General features: G+C 43.6%; 1 protein-coding gene across 1 annotated transcript in view; it reads left to right on the forward strand.

The window, feature by feature from the left end:
• Window positions 1-20942, forward strand: part of LOC128891085 (uncharacterized) — a 53283-nt gene extending 32341 nt beyond the window's left edge. The window contains exons 7-9 of the mRNA XM_054150274.1: window positions 884-11107; window positions 13411-13940; window positions 15632-20942. Coding sequence (XP_054006249.1) covers window positions 884-11107; window positions 13411-13940; window positions 15632-18563 — 13686 coding nt within the window. The 3' untranslated portion in view covers window positions 18564-20942. The remainder of the gene's footprint in view (window positions 1-883; window positions 11108-13410; window positions 13941-15631) is intronic.

Consider the following 20942-nt stretch of genomic DNA (forward strand, 5'->3'; position numbering starts at 1 on the left):
ATTTTCAGAGTTTTGCTAATCATCAGAGTGTGTATCTCATGCATGAGGGTATTTTGTGCGTATGATATTTATACTAGAACTACCAGTCAGTCTATTTGACCCATGTATTTTCAGCTTGTTTTAAAAACATTACTCAATTATTAACTATGTTCATGAAACTAATCATATATTAACAAATCGATTTGCTACATTCACATTTAACTCAAAACATATTACAATATTTTTTTAATAGCTATGCGGTGACCTCGGTAGTTCTAGTGTTAATATTTCATTCTACGTATGTGTATATAGTCCGCATACGTTTAGCATACACTTTTCATATTCCCAATCGTCATAAATGCGTAAAATCCGCAGTCTACTTGTCACGCTTCACGTGTCTCATTCGGTGTGTTATTTATTCATTTAGTTTCCATTTCATGCTACGTCTTCGTTACATAAGTTGCAACAAAAACAAAACACAATAAAGTAGAGGCACAGGTACGTAGATAGTAAAACAGGGAAAACGAAAGAACAAAGTGGGACCTAATTGCGTAGTCAGGATCGACAGCAATTAAAAATTCTAAGGAGTCAAAATGGAGCTCCGACGAGTCTCAATTATTTCAGGTTTGCCACAGGATTAGAAGTTATTAATTCAATTTCGTGGAACAATTCTCTAAGATTTCCTGTTTTCTTATTTAATTGTTTACACGCATATCTATAGTCATAACGTCGAGAAAATAACCTGTGAAATTAATTCAGAGGTATCTCCTGTCGTTGATTAATTCGACGAAACGTTCGAGAGTATGTAAAGAGACAAAACCGAGTCGTAGCCTTTCTAACATCGAAGATTTCGCTGAACGATGTTGATCGCACAGCTCCACGACGGCTTTACCTATCTGTACAGGTGCAAACCAGATCGAGACCCCGTCGAGTAGTCGGCGAGAACACCACCGCGTCGCGAATGACCCGCAACAAAGCTGTCCTCAGGAACAAGTTGCTGAAGAACGCGAAGTCGATCCAACGACACCGCTGCCGGATCGACAACATATCGGCGGTGATCGAGAGCGTGGTGAAGAACTACAACGCGGAGGACGCGAGGTTCGACGAGAAACGCGACCCAGAGAAATTCAGTTCTGAAAAAGATGCCAAAGAAAAGACGGGAGAGAACTCGAGAGTAGACGACGTTGATCCGAACCAGAAGGGTAACAAAGTGAGGATCGCGAGGGGTCCCAGAGTGCTGAGTAAGAAAAGGAACGTTAAGCCGAAAGATGGAGCAACCAAAAGCGCAGATCAACCGAGGAAACCGTACAACACGAAGGTCAAAGTCAAAGCAACGTCGAAAGCTGTTCCAGAGGCAAAGATAGACTCCCCTACCGAGCCTTCAAAGTCTCCCAAGAGCGTGAAAAGCGTGTCCAAAGGAGTGGAGAAGGACGCAGAAGCCAAACGTTCCGTCAGTCCTATGGAATCGAAATCTCCGAATCTATCGACGAAGGGCAAGTCCTCGGTTCAGACCACGCCGAAGAAGAAGCGACCAGTGGATCCCGTAGCCTCCCTGAACGCCTCCATCAAAGCCAAGTCGCAGCTCAGAACGCACGATGGAAAGTTCGCTCGAAACCCCAACAAAGTCGAGTTGTTCCAGAAGCTACCAGAGATGCGATCGCCCGTCGTCAGTCGGCAGTCGACCAAGGGAAAAGGGGCCGGTTCGGAATCATCGATCACAAGGTCGAAACTCAGAGGAGTATCCAGAGGTAGAAACAGTGACCAGTCCTCGAAGAGGACTACAAGATTGTCGTCGGACAGCGACAAGATGCCCACCTTGGAGCCAGCTGTTCAAGTCCCCGTTGACGGCGAAGAGTACGTCGAGGCTTCGACGAACGACCTGCCTATCCTTTCACCTGTTACCTCGGCATCCGGCTCGGAGAAGACTATTCGTGGGAGGAGTCTGTTTGGCAAGAATCAGGATGATTCGACGAAGGGGAACGAGAATGAAATAGCAGAGGCGAGTAAAATTACAACAGGCGAATCACCAGAGGAAGACAAGTATCAGAAACTAGGTAAGACTAGGAGGTCGAAGGGCGATACGAAAAATTTGGAGAAAAGCCTGGAGAACATCGACAAAGTCGACAGTCTCAAGGAGAAGAAGGGCGTCAAGGAGAAATTTAAAAGGAAAAACACCGCTGGAAAGACTCCACCTGTCGAGGAGAAAAAGGTAACCGTGGCGAAGGTCTCCGAGGATGCGAGTCCTAAGAAAGAGAAACAGAAGAAAGAGGAGGAAGCCACGAAAACGTTGGAGACCAGGAGCAATTTGAAAACGAACCCGGAGAAAACGCTAGACGTCGATAGCAAAGCAAAAGTTCCCAAGGTTCCGTTCGAAGTGAAGAAGCTGATAGGGCCCGACGTTAAGGAGGATCTACTGACCAAATTGGTTCTAACGTCACGAACCATTTCCTCGAAGCGTTGCCTGAGGCAATCCATGTCAAAGGCGAAGACCGACCAAAGCAAAGACAAGTCTCGGAGGGACTCGGAGTCGGAGAAAACGAGTCTTGATTCGGAGTCGATATCGATCGTTCCTATAATAACTGCCAAGAAGGAGAAGGCCGATCTTCGGCGAAAATCGTTGAGGAACACCAAGAAGAAGTTCGCGAAGGATGATAAGCCGCCACTGGAGGAGGTCGACAAGAGTCGAGTGAACGAGATCAAGACGGCGATCAGAGGAAGACGAAGCAGTTCATCTGGCGAGAATAAATCCACGATCGACACGGACCAAGCGTCGTCGGAGGAGGATCAAGCCAAACCTGCAGTCGAGGTCGCGGTCGTCGAACAGAGCGCTGATAACGAAAGCGCGAGCAAGAAGAGGCAAACGAGGGGCTCTCTGTTGAACACTAACGAGGGAGACGCGCAGAGCAAGGAAACTTGTAGCGAGTTAAACGACATGTCCCTGAAGAAGAACACTTCCCTTGGAAAGAGACGAGGCCGCATCAAATCGAGCGACGTAGGCGATAGAAGGAACGCTGACGTCTCTCGTAGGAAGAGCGAGGAAGTTGATAAAAGTCCGATCGAGGAGAACGAGACGAACTCGGATCGTAAAAGGGTCACGGTACCGGAAGATGACCATGTCGCCGCCAACGACGGGAAGGAAGAAGACGAAGACGAAGACGCCAAAGTCGATCAGTTGGAAGATTCTTCGAAGAACACGAATCCAAGTTTGAATCACTTGCAGCTGGAGACCAGCAACTCGATAGACAGCGGCAAGGAGAACTCGTTGGAGACCGTACTCGGTGTTCAGAAATTGAGAGTCGGCAGACCTAGAAAGTCTTGGGGGCCTCGTCGCGAGAAAACGTCCAAGAGATCGTTGAACAACGTGATTGGTATACTCACGGAAGGCATGAACATTCCCGTGGAGTCGCAACAGAGCGTGGTTCTGACCGTGCAGACGACCTTGGACAACGCTAGTCTCGAAGGGATTCTTCAGAGCAACGTTCAACAGTCCGACGACGGCGGTTCCAGGTCGACGAATTTGGATAAAACCGATAAAAGCGAAACTGCGAACGATCCCGACAGGTTGGCAGACGAAACGGATATTTGCGTTCCAAGTTCCAAGGAAACGACGGAGCAGTTGCAATCCACGGAGGTTTCCATAAAAGAAACGAGCGTTGACGACACGAAACGTCAGAAAGCCGATTCTTCGTCGGAAGATGCCAGACCTCGGTCGCCAACCACCGACATCATTTTGGATCTGTCGAGGAGGAAGCAGAAAGGAAAGGGCTCGTTTTTGGAGAAAATCGTTTCCAAGATCGCTAAACAAAAAGACGCTCTGCTGGAAGGCGACGTTGGTTCCTTGTTAGACACAGCCGCCGACGAACTGACGAGTATCTTGGACGAAGTCGGTCCTGGACTGTCAGAGAGCGCGGAGAATTCGAAGGCAGCAAAGAAACATCAGGTACAGAAGGCTGGTAGAGAAGAGGTCGAAAAGAAGTCCTCGAAAAAATGCCAGGAGTCCATCGGTGTCGATTCAGACCATAAGGTGGAAACTGAAGATGTTAAAATTGACGAGATTGAAAGCCAGAAGGAAACGATCATACCAGAAGTGAAAGAATCTGGAAAGGAAACGATTGACGGTGTAGATACTGTCGATGGAAAAGAAACAAAGGACATACCGATCGATCTTCCTGGTCAAGAAATTGTCGATCAACTCTTGGAAATCGAAGATAGAAATAATTCCTCGGTGGTCCAGAAAACAAGTTTCGACGACCTAAATGTTCAAGACCGTGTTCCCACAGAAACTGACACCAGTACAAACCGAATCCCCTTACCGATTTTCGATAGTATCGCTAAATCCACGCCAGACTGTTCGGAACAAACGCATTCACCAGAGCAAAAAGACACGTCATCGAAGCAAGATCGAGAAGTAGAGATCGGAGATGCGAAGGTTAAACGAAAATCGAAGAAACGATCGCTGGAAGGAAATTCGCCGAAGAAGAACAAGAGAAAATCCATCGATCCAGAGGAGAATTCTGAGGAGAGCCTGGTCCCCGAAGTACTGAATCTTGCTGACATTATGAAGTTAATCGACAGGCCGGAGCCAGTGCCTTCTACCAAAGAAAACGTCGAAAACGGTTCGTCTTCGGAAGCTACCGCCGTGCGTGTTCAACCAGGTAAAAGGAAGACTCTAAACGACGAACCTGAAGTGAAAGATTCGTCGAAAAGTAAAGAAAGTGACGGCGTTCAAGCAGATGTCAACGACGGCGCGAAGAAGCTTAAAACGGACGCCACGAAGAGTACCGAAGACCATGCAACGAGAAACAAGGAGAACGATGAGGTTGTAAGGAACACCGTCAAGGATACCGTGGAAATGGCTAAAGAAGTTCAAATGAATTTCGAAGAAAAAGAAGATACTTGTACGTTACAAATGCTAGGAAAAAGAAATACTTGGTCTATCGATGAGACTCAACAAATGAACGAGGAAGAGGACATCTCTTCGCCACGAGTGTCAAGAAAGAAGAATAAATCTGTTAATGAGGTTCAACAGATAAACGAGGAACGGGACATCTCTTCGCCACGAATATCAAGAAAGAAGAATAAATCTCTCGATGAGGTTCAAGGAATAAACGACGAAGAGGACATCTCTTTTCCACGAGTGTCAGGAAAGAAGAATAAATCGATCGATGAAGACCAGCCGATACCCGAAGAAAAGGACTCGTTGTCACAGATGAAAAGAAGATCTGCTATCGAGACTGTAAAACAGTACGTGGATACGGAATCTCCAATCAGGCGATCCTCGAAGAGGAAATCACTTCCGGAAGAGCAAACGAAACAATCTTCCGAAGAGGATACATCGTCCAAAGTTTATCCAGAGTCTACTGCGAGCGAAGCAACTGCTGAGACGACCAGAAGAAGGTCTTCGAGAACGAAAATAATCTCGAAGAGCGAAGAGAAGTTTCAAAAGCCAACCGACAACGAACCTGCCTCTAATATTGGCAACACGGTTGTAGCGGATAATTCTAAACTGCCGTCGAATCACTTGCCTGAAGAGCGCGAATCGAGCAAGGATGACGTCTCTATTTTACAATCAATGGTACTGCCTGTCATGGAAGATAACGCGAAGAAAGTCGAAGAAGACTCCATTTCCAAGGATCCAGAAAACCCGAAGATTATCAAGAAAGACCCAGTCGAAGAGATTCCTAACCCTGATGTAAAGAATTCGCCAAAAGATGCATCCATAGTCCCGAAAGTAACGAAGAAACGTGGTCGAAAGAATAAATCTTTGGACAATGAGCGCTCTGAAATAACCATCGATTCTGAAAACATCAACTCTTCTCGAGAGAACTCAGACTCCAAACCAGAAACACGAACAACAGAGATGGAGGCTTTGGATCGTACTCTCAGCAGGAAATCCCTGAGGACGAGTCGATCCAACGAAAAAGTCGAGCAGAAGAATCCCAGCGATGCCAATGACTCGCAAACTGTATCTCCTAGTTTGGAGCATTTCAAGGTCCCAGAAGTGACGGAGGTGCTGCAGCATACGAAGAAGCGAACGTACAAGAAGAAGTCAACGATCGACGAGCACGCGGACGTCGGCGCTGTTTCAACTGTGGAACCTGAAGCGGAGCTTTCCGAGGCGAGGAAGACTCCTATAGAAAAAGACGAACAGCTGGATAACCCGTACCAGAAGGAGCCATCCGAAGGTCGAAGACGTTCTTCGAGGAATTCCAACAGGGATCAGTCGGAACCTGAAAGTCCCAGTTCGCCTGGATCCATCGTCCTGGCGAAACCTGGCAGGAAAAGATCGTCGAGAAAAAAACAGTTGTCATCTGAAGATCTGTCCGGTGAAGGTACTCTGAATCAACGGGCAGAGAGCGTGGACTGTTTGTCTGAGACTTCGTGTGTCAGTGAGTCCAGCTACTTCAGGAAGAAGCGGTTCTCGAAGAGGAAGAAGGTCTTGGATGTGTCCATGGAGGACGCTCAGACGGACACTTCCGTCACGGACTCGGAGTCGATCGACACGGAGAAGAACGTTGACAGGAGGCAGAGCCTAAAGAGGAGGGCCAAGAAGAATATATCCTTTCTCGAGTACCAGTTCGATCTTGTCGATGATTTCGACATTCCGGATATACAAAATTGCCTACTAGAGGAAGAAGTTTTGAAAAACGTGGAAGAACCCATACCAACGGCTGTGGAGGAAGATAAAGAGGAGACCTCGGAGGAGAAAGAGGACAAATCAGAAAATAAAGATGATACGTCTGAGGATAAGGCAGCTGCGACCGAGACTTCAAACGTTGAAGACGAGGACAACTCGACGAAAGAGAAAACAGTGAAAGAAAGCGTAACAGAAGAGAACCCTACAGAGAACTCGGTGCAGGAGAACGAAGCATCCATGGACGTTGAGAATTCCCTCGAAGAGGACGACGAAGAATCAAAAGAAGAAGAGAAATCCAACCATGACGGCGCTGCGCAGCTCCAGGAAGAATTCCAAACCCCGAAGAAACGAGCAGCGGGTAACTATGTCGTCGTCCATAAGAAGACTGGCGAGATCTTGATCGTCGAGAAGCGAAAGAAGTTGACCAAGGAAGCCGCCAGGTTCTTCTGTGACGTCTGCGCGACTAGTTTCACTAGAAAAAGCTCCCTGAAGAAGCACAATCAGTCTCAGTCACACCTAGTGCAGATGATCAAGTACAAGAAAGACAAAACTTTCGATGGCGGCGCAGAGGAAACTTGCAGCGCTTCGTGGGATAACGAGACGTCCTCTCAGAACGAAGCTTCCAACGATGGGAACAAGAGTCCAGACGAACCGGCGAACCTTTCCCTAGAGTCCAAGGACGACCAGAAAGAGGAAGATACGACACAGATCCTCGATAACTCGAGAGACTTTGACGCTGCTGAGGGCGACTCGTGCTTCGCAGCCTCCATGGAACAAGACTTCCTGATTGATTCTCATGTGACTAGGCAACGTAGCTTAGAGGACGAGCTTCTGGACGAGGAGATCTGCAAAATCACGGAGAACATGAGCCACGACGAGTACGTGCTCACCGAGCACTCAAGCCCCGCACCAGAGTCGACGTCCACGCCGATAAAAGCGGTGATCAAAAAAGCCAGCGAAACAATCAAGAAGAAGAAACATGAGAAGAAGAAGGAAAAGGGGAAGAAGAAGCACACGGTTAGCGAACACCTGGCGTTGGATACCCCCGAGTCGGAAGCTCCCCTGGACTCGACGGTGACCGTTCTAGGCACAAGCGTGTCCATTAAAATCTCGAGGACCTCGCACTCGAACGCCTCGGAGACTCCCTCCACCGCGACAGTCGCTTTGGAGCGTGTACAGGACAATTCTTCGATCGCAGATCTTTCGAGCCGTGCGGAGTCGAGGACCAAAGTCTCCGTACCGGACATAGACAATTTTCAGGAGTCGATCACTTCCCCCAATCTCGATTTGGATGCGGCAGGACAAAACGTAGCGAGGTTGAAACCAGGTAAACGCCTGGACCAAGAAAAGAAATTAGACGAAGATTATTCTGGAAACAAAGTATACGAATTACAAGGGGAGTTCGACAAAAAGACCGACAACTTTTCAAGTACTCTTTTAGAGGATAAACCCGTCTCAAAAGAGAGTCAACCCCACGAACGCTTGAGCCTAAAATTCATCATAAATAAGCGCAGCATAGAACTCTCCAGGGAAGTCGACACCGAGAGCAACGGAGAGAACATCGATCAAGGATCTGATGATAAATTGGAGAACGTGGACTCCGTTGGTGATCGATGCAACAAGGAGTCCATCGAGGAACCGAGTCACTGTAAATTCAAACCTGAACACTCCGATGGAAACGCGATCGTTGGTTTGTCCAAGAGTCTGAGGAAGGGGTGCAAGAGAAATACAGAAACTATCGAGGATGCTTTTAAGAATGTTTCTGAGGAAACGCAACAAGCAGATCGCTTCGACGATCTCGAAGAGGAGAGTACGAAGACGAGTCGTTGTCTGGTGGATGAAACAGCCAACGACGTCAAAAGCAAAATAGAGAGCGCCGTAAGAACAACGCGGCACGGAAAGTCGAAGAAAGGAAAAACTAAGAAACGCTTCGAGAAGATGGCTAATCCTTTATCTACTCGGAGAACATCCACATCCAAACTTGTCTGTAATCAGAGCAAACAAGTTTCCGACGAAACGACACTCTCAGAGACAGAGATGAAGCAAACATCCACAGACTATCCCCAATCGTTTCATTACACGACTTTCGACGAAACTGAAACCGACAAGCCAGAATTTGCATCGTTGGACTCGCAATTCGAAAAGAATTTTGATCCAATTAAAGATTCAACCAGTATCGCCAAGTCAGAGAACGAAACCGAATCAGACAAGTTGGAAAGTGTCGAAAAGCAACGTATATTGTATTCAGACTCGAAAACTTCGGAAGAAACTTGGTTGGAGAAAGTAGAGGAGACAAAAGAAGAGAATTTTGTTGAAAATAATAACGAAGGCCTCGATCGTGAGAATAAAATGGAGTCCTTTCGTATCGACGAAGACGACCAGGACTCTTCGTCGTCGAGTCTCGCAGACAAACCCTTGTCGCAGATTCTATTGATGACGGATGAGATATTGCAGATGAACAACGAACAAGGAAAGGAAAAGGAACGAGGGTTATCTTTGAATCTATCGAAGATGCTCGAGGAATCCAAGTCCAAGGGATACCTGGAAATCGAGGACACCAGCTCGAAGGTCGCAAAATTCCTCGCAAATGAGAGTTCTCCAAACATCGACGAATCAACAGATCAAAATGATAAATACGATGACACGGAATTGTTCATCGGTAAAGAAATCAAGTCTAAAATCGAAGAATGTGAACATAAAGCATCTAAATTCGTGGAGGATTCTAGCAAAAGCGCGAAGATCTCGTTAGAGTGTACGAAAAACGAGACAGTTCCAAAAACAAAGAATATCCCAGACGAGAAAGAAGGAAAAGCCAGTAGTGGTCGCAAATCGAGCACCAGCGATCGTCAAAGCCTGAAGAAGATATCGAAGACGCACAAGAGTTTTGCCAAAGATGGTCATCGAAAATCCAAGACCAAGAAATCCGCCGTAAGAAGCAAGATCTCTGATCTGACCAGCGAGAGCGACGATAGCGGGAACGAGGACAAAATTGAGTCCCAAACCAAAAGCAAAATCGTAAAGAGCGTGTTTGGTCGAGTTTTTGGGGGCGAGAAGGCGGACAAAGTGAAGGAAGTGCTGAACGACTGGGTGTCGAAATCGGAGGAGGACTCGAACGCGTCGAGAAACGAACCTAGATGCGACAGCGACGATGAACAAAGGGTCAACGAATCCTTAGACTCGAAGAACGAAGACAGAAACGCGAAAAGACATTCCATCTCGTCATCCGCGTCCTCTAACTCGAAGAAACGCTCGTACAAAAAATCGAGGAAAAGCTCTTCCTCGGATAGAGCCAAGGAGAGGAGCTCTGTGTCCGAAGGTCAAGAAGAACATCGTTCAGGTAAACACGGGAAATTGAAGAGCAGCTCGAACAGTCGCAAGAAGAACGACACCGAATCGTCCAACTACTACTTCTTGGTTCTTCCACCCACCAGCTGCAGGCCCAGCAAGAAACGAGCCGAGGAAAGGATCTCGAAGGCTTTCGAGGACGAATTGTTGGAGACCAACGTCAAGGGTCAAAAGTTGTCCAAGGAAAAGGAAGCCAATTACGAACTGAGAAACCAAAGCAAGTCGGATTCTAACGTCAAGGATAGTGGTTATGGGTTGTTTAATTGCGACGAGGATACCTCCAAGCTGGTTTCCACGGAGGAGCCCGTAGAGGAAGATCAGAAACTGGCGAAGAGAAGGAAATCATCGACCTTTAAGAAGGGTAAAAGCAAGAACGAGGACGACGATTGGAGAGAGTTGACGAAAGAGAAGGATACAAAGGAGGATAATAACGAATCTGGCGATGAAAACGAAGCTTCCACAAAAGACCTTCCTGAGAGAGAAACCTTGGATGACCAGTTGTCGGTTGACCTTGAATCTTCCCGCAGTTGCAGCAGCGCAGTTCCCAGTAGCGTGAGAAACCGATCGCCGAGTCTGGACAGGAATTCTCAAACGACCAGGGACTCTGACCTTGACGAGGAGGAAGACAGGGATGAGGGGGATATGGGCCACAGAAGAATATCGCCACTGTTCATCTGTGGAACGCCTAGGAGTTCCATAGACAGCACCTCCGACAGCGAAAACGAGGAGAATGAGAACACACCTGCCACGGAGGGTTCAACGCGAAAAAGAAGTTGTAGCGAGTTCTCTGGTGAGAAGGTAGTGATTAGATCGCCGTCTTCGACGCACAAGACCGAAATGGTCACCATCGCGCCAACCGACGCCATCGAGGACAACGCCCTGGACGTTCCTCAAGAGATAGAAACGGCAAAGCCTCGACAGGGAAAAGTTTTGAACTTTGACGAAGAGCTATTCGTCGAATGTTGCTCTAGGTTGAAAGCTACCACTGAGAATGAACTTAGGGGGGCTAAGAAGATCAAGCTGGACCACAACGAAGGCTATCACAGAAGAGACGATCAGCAACAAGGGATAAGAGGACCCAGGGATCGATGGAGAGACGTCGAGAGCCAAAATAGTCTGGGGAGTCTGCTGGAATCCGTGAATCAGGTGAGTATTTGTTTAGCGTGCTTCGATGAATTTGCATGTTTTTTGAACACTTCTGTTGTTTGTTTTCGGATATTGTAGCGAAGAAGGTTCGATAATGTTTGAAGCTTGATATTAAGTTGGTGCAAGGGCAATTAAGAGTTCTTGAAAAGTAGTATATAATAAAGTATCAATTGTACTTTGATAGAGATGAAAAGTTGACCTGAAGTGGGTCTGACTGGTAACGTTATAATCTCCTAGATTCTAGAATGTTACAGTATAGTCTACATTATAGTATAGAATTTTATAATGAAATCGAACAGATTATACTGTTACCAATCGGATCCACTGGTCAACTTTTCGTCTCCACATAGCAGACAACTCTGAGGAACTGTTGGTACTAACTTACAAAGAAATTCTTCGTATGTATATGAGTCAAATTTACTGCTCAGTTTAGATGTAATTACACGTATCGATCATACAATCACACTTTTTACAGTGCACGATATAATATTGGATTTACAATTATACCCATGTGCGAAGCTTGTATCTACAGTTCCTTAACACGTTATGGAAATAACTTGTCTCCTCGAAATGTATTTGTAAATATTCTACAATTCAAAATGTAAATTCTTCTAAATCGAAGCTAGGTTAAAATCGTTCCTTTGTCTCAACTTGATATTACAATTTTTCATCAAAAGTAATAAAAAATTATTAACGAGCATGATAACTCTACAAGTTAATAAATATTATGTACATATATTTCTTTCTTTTTAACGAATGAGAAATTCTTGCGACACGAATATTTATTTGTATGCATACAATTACAATAAATATATATTTAAATTGTTCTTATAGTTTCGTAACTGCAAGGTAAGTTAGCGAAACACTTTACACTACGATATTCTTTTCACATTCGAAAGCTTTCGGTCTTGTTTCGTCGAAAATTTAAAGCAATCGTACACCGTTTCACGATAACTCTTCACTTTGCATGCACTCGAATTTCTGTTTATTTGTTTTACTTTTGCACCGCTGCTTTGCGATCTTACACTTTATGTTGTATGTTTTAACTATAAAACGAGCTTCTTATTCTGCAAGTTTTATTTTCTTTGATACATGCTCATGGAATTGTTTACCTGTAGGGGTGTGTCCTCAGTGAAGATCTCAACTTTCACGATGAAAATCCAGTCTTCTTTTTGTCTTAACGTTTACTAATTGAAAATGAACGTACACAAAAGATATATTGATTAAAAATTTGCAATAATCAATACCTAACGAAAAATTAATTATGTTTATACAAACAACGCTATCGTTGAATATATAAGTTCTTTCAACAAGTTTTCATTAAACTTTTTAATTAAATGCTACTAAATTACATACTTTGCGAAACTCGCTCAAGCTGTTATTTAAATATTCCAGAAATAAAGATTCGATAACAAAATGGATTACACCCTTACATGGAATTCCAGAAAGGGAATACTCTATACATTATTGTGGTAATGTTTGCAGGACCTATGAACCAGCTTTATACAGACAATGTCTCTCAGTATGCATGCAAAAGGTAGTTCTCTCATTCCTTCGACATTTCTTAGTGTGTACGGTAGTTACGACATTCGTCTGCCATTTAGAAAATATTTAGTGTTCTTCGGTTAAATTGTTGAGTGACCATTACGAGAAACCACGACTGTACTAATCACTTTACCAAATCTTGTACCAAAATGCATTTTCTGTCACCTATTACAAATATGTTATAATTCGTTAAACCTTCTACTCGATCCAACAATTCTTTTCAAAGGATTAAATCTTTCTTCATTTTTTTTTTTTTTGTACTAGAAAAGAATGTTCAGCTTGATATTACTAACCCACCTTGTTCATCTTAACATTACACTCATTGGGATAAAGGGTTCCTGTCAGTCCGCAAAAAGTTATATGTTTTAATTATTCCATTCAGAAATCTCTCCCGAAATTTCACTAATTCGTTATTCTGTTTATAAACGATAACGTTACGTGAACAAAGTGGCTTATTTCAAGTTCAAAACTCGTACCTTTACCCTGATAGTAAACTCTGCGATTACAAAAAGCATTGTTTAACATTTTTTTACTGAAAATTTAGTCAGTCAATTATTCTACTTCGTGAAAGACCGCTCGAGTGGTGGGGATCGTTCATTGATTTAAAAGCATTCTGCACTAGTTTGCGAGACGATGATTAAACGGTGACTCACGGTCTCTCGATTCCATTAGAAAAGCTGAATGCAATTCTAAGGTGATCAGGGTTTTGTTAAAATACGCTTAAATCTATCGACATTCACGAGTTGGACCCGTTTCAGTTACTGGGCGAGGAGATGTACAGCACCCGAGAAAGGGATTACCCAAAACGAGGCGGTCGAAATCTGAGGAGCGAGCATTCTAGCAGGTCAGCCAGCCCAGACATGTCCAGAGCCGACAATCTCGGCTACGAGGACAGCTTGGACGTCGCGTTCGAGCACAACAACAAGCTCAGAGACAAGATTCAACAGCGTATGAGGGAAAGCGAGAACCTGATAGCCAGCACTTTCGGCCAGAAGAGCAACAACGAGGTCCTGGCCAACGAACATCCTACTAATAATAAGGAGCAAGATATCCTCAGGAATACGTATAGCCATCTGCAGGACCAGGGACATCTGCCAGGTGGAAATCTCTCAAACGGCGTGTACAACGATGAATTGCACGTTAGAAGTCTTCAGGTAGAACAAGGCAATGGGAAGATGAGCTTGGATTCGTCAGGATCATTCAAAAGCAAGATGAACTCTGCGTTGGGTGGACTGTTGGACAAGGCGTTGTCTAACTTGCTCCACAGCAATGGAAAGCACGATCACAAGTAAGCGATTCACGTGTTGGTAGTATCATCGTGTTTTGCATGTTAACACTAAAAGTAGAACGTTTGTTGACTTGGGCCAAATCTTTAAACTTCTTTCTAGAGTCACTCAATTATTGACAATGGTTGTACTGCAAGTTTCAGGGACAAGTATTTTAATAAATAAATAATTAATTATGCCGATAAATTAGTGTGCTTCTCATTCTTTTAATTATATACATGTAGTTGTATGTGGAATAAGTAAAGTACTGTAACTGAAACTGACAGCGTAACCTTCGCAAGTATGTTACTTCCAAAGTAACGAGTTGGCAATTGTATCGATCAGAACAGTCCAGTCGATCCGAAAATCGTTTTACGTAAATACAGAACTACATTGTATACGGATAGTTGTTCTCGCGGAAAATGCACTTTGTACTCTAGATCAAATGTCAAATAACCAGTTTTTCATTTTCACACCTGTTGATCGCGCCCTTATTCGTCAGCGCCGTAATTTCTTGTTTCTGTTCAGACAATCGATAACTCCCTCCGCTTCTGGTATCGTGCTATTGTTTCAAAAACTGATGGACATTGCGTAAATCCGTATTCGACAACCTTCGTACTTCTCGCAAACGCCGAGCCAATTGTTGATTGGAAACAGAACTTTGATGTTTCACTTTGTCCTTTATTTTCGAGTTGTATTGTCGTATATTTTGTCCATATTAATGGTGTTCATTTTTAAATATTTTGTCTAAGATGTACATTTTCCAAGGTAGTTTCGATACATACAAGATTCTAAAAGGGTTGAGGAAAGATTTTACAATTAGAAAATTAATCTTTAAAAGTCTTCAAACTTGGACCACTGTAATTAACTAGACCTTTGAATTTCTACTAACAATCTTCAAAAATTTAATTCGCAAGCCTCCAAGAACCTGAAATACCTACGTAAAACACACGTAATTGTGAGCTTAATGTTTTGAGGTAATCAAGCATCCAACACAGTCGAACAATCGAGACAGATGCAATTGTAAATAAGAAGTAAAGCTAACAACTCTGGTATCGTTGAACGGTTGCCTATTCGCTCGTGTTGTGTATTGATCTGAGCCCGTCACTCCACCTACACGCGACAGGGTAGCTCCATGTAATAGTAGCGAGAATATACGTTCCCGACGTTCGTTATTTGTCCAAGCAGCAATCCAGTCACGATAGAAATGCTATCAGGAAAAACGCTTGTCCTCTATATATCGCCAAACTAGTCGGGCAATTTGCAGCCTTCGAATGGAAATATAGGAGAATAAATAAATGTGTTTCGGATGGCTGCAAATTCATTACCATATAACGCACACATCTGTACTGAATGCTTCTCCGTAATGACAAATTAAATAAAATAGAATAGAGATATTCGTTAGTTATTTAGTTTATTAGAGTGCATAGTCGTGTACTCGACTTTAATACTTAATTCTTCATTCCTGCAATTCTTACATTATCCTTACAGATATAGATAAAGAAATTAAATTTTAAGTAAAAATATGTCATTTCCTAAAGAACTTCTCCTTAGACTTGTCCTTTGTTAATGATCGAGTAACCCTAGAAAGATATTTGAGGTACATGATGAAATTGTCTGACTTGGTAGTTTTAGTATTAACCTTATCTGTCCTTATGCTATCTTCTTTTAAATTGAAGAACCAAACGAAATGAACATTACTAACTGTCCACAGTGGATCCACACCGATGAAGGTCTTGGCAGAGTTAGCGTGTGCTCGTGCGCCAACGTCCACGGCGGGTGATTCTGTGTCTCAAGAAGACGTCCAACCTGAGAAAACCACTTCCCCGCAAAAGGATTCGATCCAGGACTCGAACCCTGTGTCTGTTCCCAAGGAGCAACAGAAGAAGATCAGGAATCCCATCAAAGAGTTGTTCGAGAAGAAGAAGGAGATGAACGAGCGTAAACAGCAAGAGAAGTCGAAAACCGAGGCGGCTCTTCGCGAGTTGAACGTCCACAGGCAGCACAAGACGAAGAAAATCAAAAAGCACCAGGAGTTCCCTCTGATCCGTAGCAATGAACACGGAGGATTGGTCGAAAGGAAGAAACGTCGCGATGGCTTCGAACGGAAGGAAGAGTTTGCATCGAGCAGAATAAAGGACGTTTACGATTTTGACGAAGAGGAGAGTCAAATAGAGCCCAAGCTGGGTAGTGTGATGTCCTACAGAAGCAGGCCAGGTTACGAGGTGAGCTGCCTGAAAACCAAAGAGATCGACGTAGCAGGTTTAATGTCCAAGGCCATCGGTGATAGTCTGGGAAATGGGAAAACTGGCGACGCGTTAAGCATCAGGCTTGAGTCGATGATAGATCGTAAGTTCAAAGAACTGGAAAAGTTTGCCCCGAAGACCAAGGGTGCGTTGAAATCTTTCCAGAGCGAGGAACAGCAACGGCAGGTTACTGGGCCTATGGACGAATTCGTCGAAAGAAAGCCATCGCGGCCAAAACGATCGACGGAGCAAAATCTAAAGCACTCAAAATTGAAAAGGCGTAGCAAGAACTCGAAGAAGAGACCTAGAAACGCCTGGTACGAGTATGACAGCTCGGACGAGTATAGAACCGCGGTGAAGACCGAGGATGTCGGCGTAGGGATCTCGAAAAGTCAGAGGACCTGTTCTAAGGGGAAACAGAACATATTCGCGGAGCTCTATACCTCGTCTGAAAGCGAGTTCGATGGTGAGGACATAGATTTCGAAACGAAGAAGCAGCAAAAGGCGAAGAAGTCCGCGAAGAAAGCTACAGAGCTGGAAGACATTGATCAGGGCCAGGAACTGGATAGCAAATATTGTTTGGAGAACGATAATCACGTGGACGAGTGGGAAGTTCAAGATTTGAAGAACGATTCCAATAAAAACGACTGTGATAATAAGAAATCCGAGTCAGAGATGTCTGACCAACCTCTGGTCATCGACGAGAGAAAGGACTTGGACGAGCAAAGGAACAGTGACGAGGAAACTGAGAATCAATACGAAGGGACTTTTGCATTGGACGATCTATATAGGGAAGATAGCTCCGTTGCTGATACAGACGTCGATGAGCCAACGATCACAGAATCTCAGAACATTCCAGATGAATCTAGAACCGACATACCAGTTTTGCCACAAGAAGAGAAGGTTGATGATAAAACGAACTATCTACAGGACGATGAGCTGATTCCGCTGGAGGAAGCCTTGGATCTTTTGGATCAAGCAGAAACTGATCTGGGAATGAAGTATGACGATATAAACAAAGACGCGAGACCTGTCGAGAATATCGATACGGTGGTAACGACTGAATTCATTAACGAAACGTTCAATCCCATCGAAGAATCGACGGAAAAATGCCCCAGTCCTGCGGAAGAACAGGAGGACGACGAGCAGGACGAGCAGGACGAGCAGGACGAGCAGGACGATGATCTACTCGCTTTGCCAGAAAAATTGTCGACCAACGAGAAACCACAGAAAGAATCCGACAACCTTCCCCTTCATGTGTTCCTGAGCAGGAAGGTTCAAGAGTCGAAGAAAAGAAAGGAGCAACAGTTAAAGAAAATGCAAGAGGAACAGGAAAGGATCCTCATGGATTTCCAACCAACTAGGAGACAGAGAAAGTGCGCCATTGGCAAGCAAGGGCTGCTGGCAGAGATAAGCAGCTCGGATGAAGAAACGAGTCCAAAGGATAGTAAGAAAACCAACGAGAAACCGGACCACGAGAAGCCACGTAAACCAAAACGAGAATCGAAAGAGAAGCGTAAAGAGAGGTACATAGAAAAGAAACACGAACAAATGATAGCCAAGGAACAAAAGGCCATCGAGGAGGAGATCCTACGGGAGCTGGGGAAGAAGAAGGAGTCTCTTTCGCAAAATTCTGGAGACACACCAGTGAACTTGAACAGTACGGAAGAGCCAGAGAGCGTAGAACTATCCGATGATAAAACTGTTCAGGATCAAACGCAAAAAAAGAAACATCAGACGAAGGAGAAACAAAAGAAATCAAACAAAACGGAGGAAGACCTTTTCGTTAAAAAGAACGAAGAAGTTACAAGTGATCCGGAGAACAATACCAACAAATCCACGCATCTAGAGACCAATCACGAGGACGGGAACAACCAGGAGTCCTCTGAGAAACAGAAGAAATACTCCAAGTCTCCAACGAAGCCGAAGAAAAATCCGAAAGGTGATGCGAAAGTCTCGACTACGAATAAAAAGTGCAAGATCACAGTAGCCGACAAGTCGAAGAATCGAACGGATTCAAAGGGATCGAAAGAAAAAGAACGCAGATCCTCCAGTGGTAGACGAGATTCGGATGACGAGGAGCTGAAGACGACGAAATCTTGGAATAAAGTTGAAGAAGGGGTTGGAGTGGCGATTGGACGACGGAAACGTGCTGCCGCGAATCAGTTGTATTATTGGTCCAGTTCGAGCGATGAAGAAGAAGTTCTCGAGGTAGCTCCTACGGTGGAGGAAGAAGACGATCGTCAAGAACAACACGGCTGGATCGTCGGTGACTCCCATAAAAGGATGATAACCATGCTCGCCATGGAGAAGCAGCTGAAGGAGAAACGACGGAGAAGCGAGGATGAGTTTGAGCCGGGCAAGGCGAAGAGCAAAAAGCATAGAAACAGCACCTCTTGATACGTGTTTCATGATTAGATTCGTTGAAGTGACTAGAAACCGTTGAGCATATTAGCTTTTTTGAAGCCTGGGAAACATGGTTCGATCATTGGTGATCGACGACAATGATCGTAATACTGGAGGTGAAAGAAACATGGAACGTGTCTCGACGATGAGATTTTTCAGGTGACCAGGAACACGTCGAGGGAGTATACAGAAGTTCCTTCGCTAAAATCAGGGCAAATAACGTGACTCTCCTACAATATGAATGATAGAGTAGAAAATGCGAAACAGTATGAAATATTCAAGGAATACACTATTCTTCTTCTAAAGTCAAAGACACAACTGGATTATCAGTGATTCTCGATAGAGAGCGCTAACGACACTCGCGAAGAAAAAAAATCGCTCGAGATACGATGAGCGACCAAATAGAAAAAAAGCAGCGAGTTTTGATACGCATTTCGAACTACAGGTTTACTACGGTGTGTGGAACCACTCTGAAGAACATATTGTTTTAATTTTCGAGATTCAGAACTTGGATTTCTTTACACATGCATACCAGGATTACAGTTGAGATAACTAGAAGAGACTTTTCTAAATAGATGTAGCGTAACTAGGTCTTTTGATACTAGTCTTAGGTTCGCGACGGTAAACAAAGGAATTAGGTTCATCGAAACGGATGATTTCGTTGCTATATACCAACATGAGTCGAAATCGTCAACCGTTGCCGAAGAGCAAACGGCGAAGGAACAATTTGTAATTGGTTTTCGTGTCTGTAATGTTTACGATTAGAATCGACACGATTAGGAAAAAGACTATCTCATAGAGGCCAGAGCAATTTGTTACATTTCTTCGTGTTCGTTTTCAAGTATACGACGCTCGCGTTCAAGCTTTCGCGTGAACTTATTTATCATCTTCTCTTTTTTTAAATGTTCTTTCATTCATGGCAGATGATCTTAGTTGAAGAAACGCGACGCTTTGATTGTTACAATTGACGCTTATTTTGTTCCATCGAACGATGAACAACACGTGACGTACTGCCAAGAAGAAATTCGGTATTCTTTCGTTCGTACATTGTTGAGAAACGCGTCTGGGATAATTAGACGCGTCGCGAGGTTCACATTTACGGTATGAAACCGAATCGACAGTGTTGCGTTACGAAAAGGGCAACCTGTACATAGCAGCTTGACGTTAACGATAAAAACAAGCTCGTATTATTTTAAGGATATAATGATTCCAAGCTAATATAAATACTATAAATATAATCTAACGTTAGACTGAATGTGAGAAATAGCAGAAATTAAAAGAAACAGAAAAAAGTGTATGAAAAAGAGCACCTTTAGACAATACCTAGAACATTTGTAACGTTTTAGTTGACGTAGCGGATCGTCGGGTGACAAATCAGAGAAAATAAATAAAAAAGAAAAAATAAAACGAGAAGAACAAATGGGAAACGTGTTATTGATGCAGAAAACAGAGAGATCAGATGATGACAACTGATTTTAGCTCTTGAAGGACGATGTAAAATTGGGGTCCAATCGAGTAGCGCGCTTTTGACAGCTTATTTGTCATTCGTACATATCGCAAAAACGAAATACGAAACTGTCGCGATAGTTTCGTGACCTGACAAGTTTTCCTTGTGAATGTCACAATCGAAAATCTACTTTCGAAAAACTGCTTAAAGCATCATCAACCATTTGATGCAAAATCTTTTGTTTCCGTTTGATGCGTTCGAATTCCTAGATCTCACGTTACATCATCGAAAAGCCTGATGATTGCCACGTATTTAAGGATGAAGCTTATGATAAACGCAAAGAGAAGAGTTAGAAACTTTCCTTTCGTATGCCTAGTTGATGCACATAAATTTAACAATAAGTACCGTAGTTTTTCATATTTTGTGTGTGTGTGTGTGTGTGTGTGTGTGTGTGTGTGTGTGTGTGTGTACGCGCGTGCGTGTATGTGCGTGTGTATATGTATATATATTATATGTATACATTATATATATACATAAAACAATTTATAAATAAATGAATAAAGATATAAATATAAATATGAGAGAATAATTGAATGTATAACAGAAATGATTATAAAAACATAGACTTTAATGTAAATGTACTGCCATAATCATATTATTATATACGAAAGCCTATGCGAATAGTTGTTAACCCTTTGCTGTCCAGATTTTCTAATTTCGAGCTTCACTCGACATAGGACCGCGAAGGGTTAATATTATTCCTGTAAAGATGAACAACTAGAACAACAGCGATGACAAAAAATGTTTAGCACAAAAAAACTAGGCAACAATCCGATGTACATAGAGCATATTTTCAATGTGTCTGGAAAAGTATGTTTTGTAATATAAGGATTGCAAAGGAAAATAAAATCATCAAAGAATCACTA

The sequence above is a fragment of the Hylaeus anthracinus genome, unplaced genomic scaffold (genome assembly GCF_026225885.1).
Source record: "Hylaeus anthracinus isolate JK02 unplaced genomic scaffold, UHH_iyHylAnth1.0_haploid 12001, whole genome shotgun sequence".
Lineage (NCBI taxonomy): Eukaryota > Metazoa > Arthropoda > Insecta > Hymenoptera > Colletidae > Hylaeus > Hylaeus anthracinus.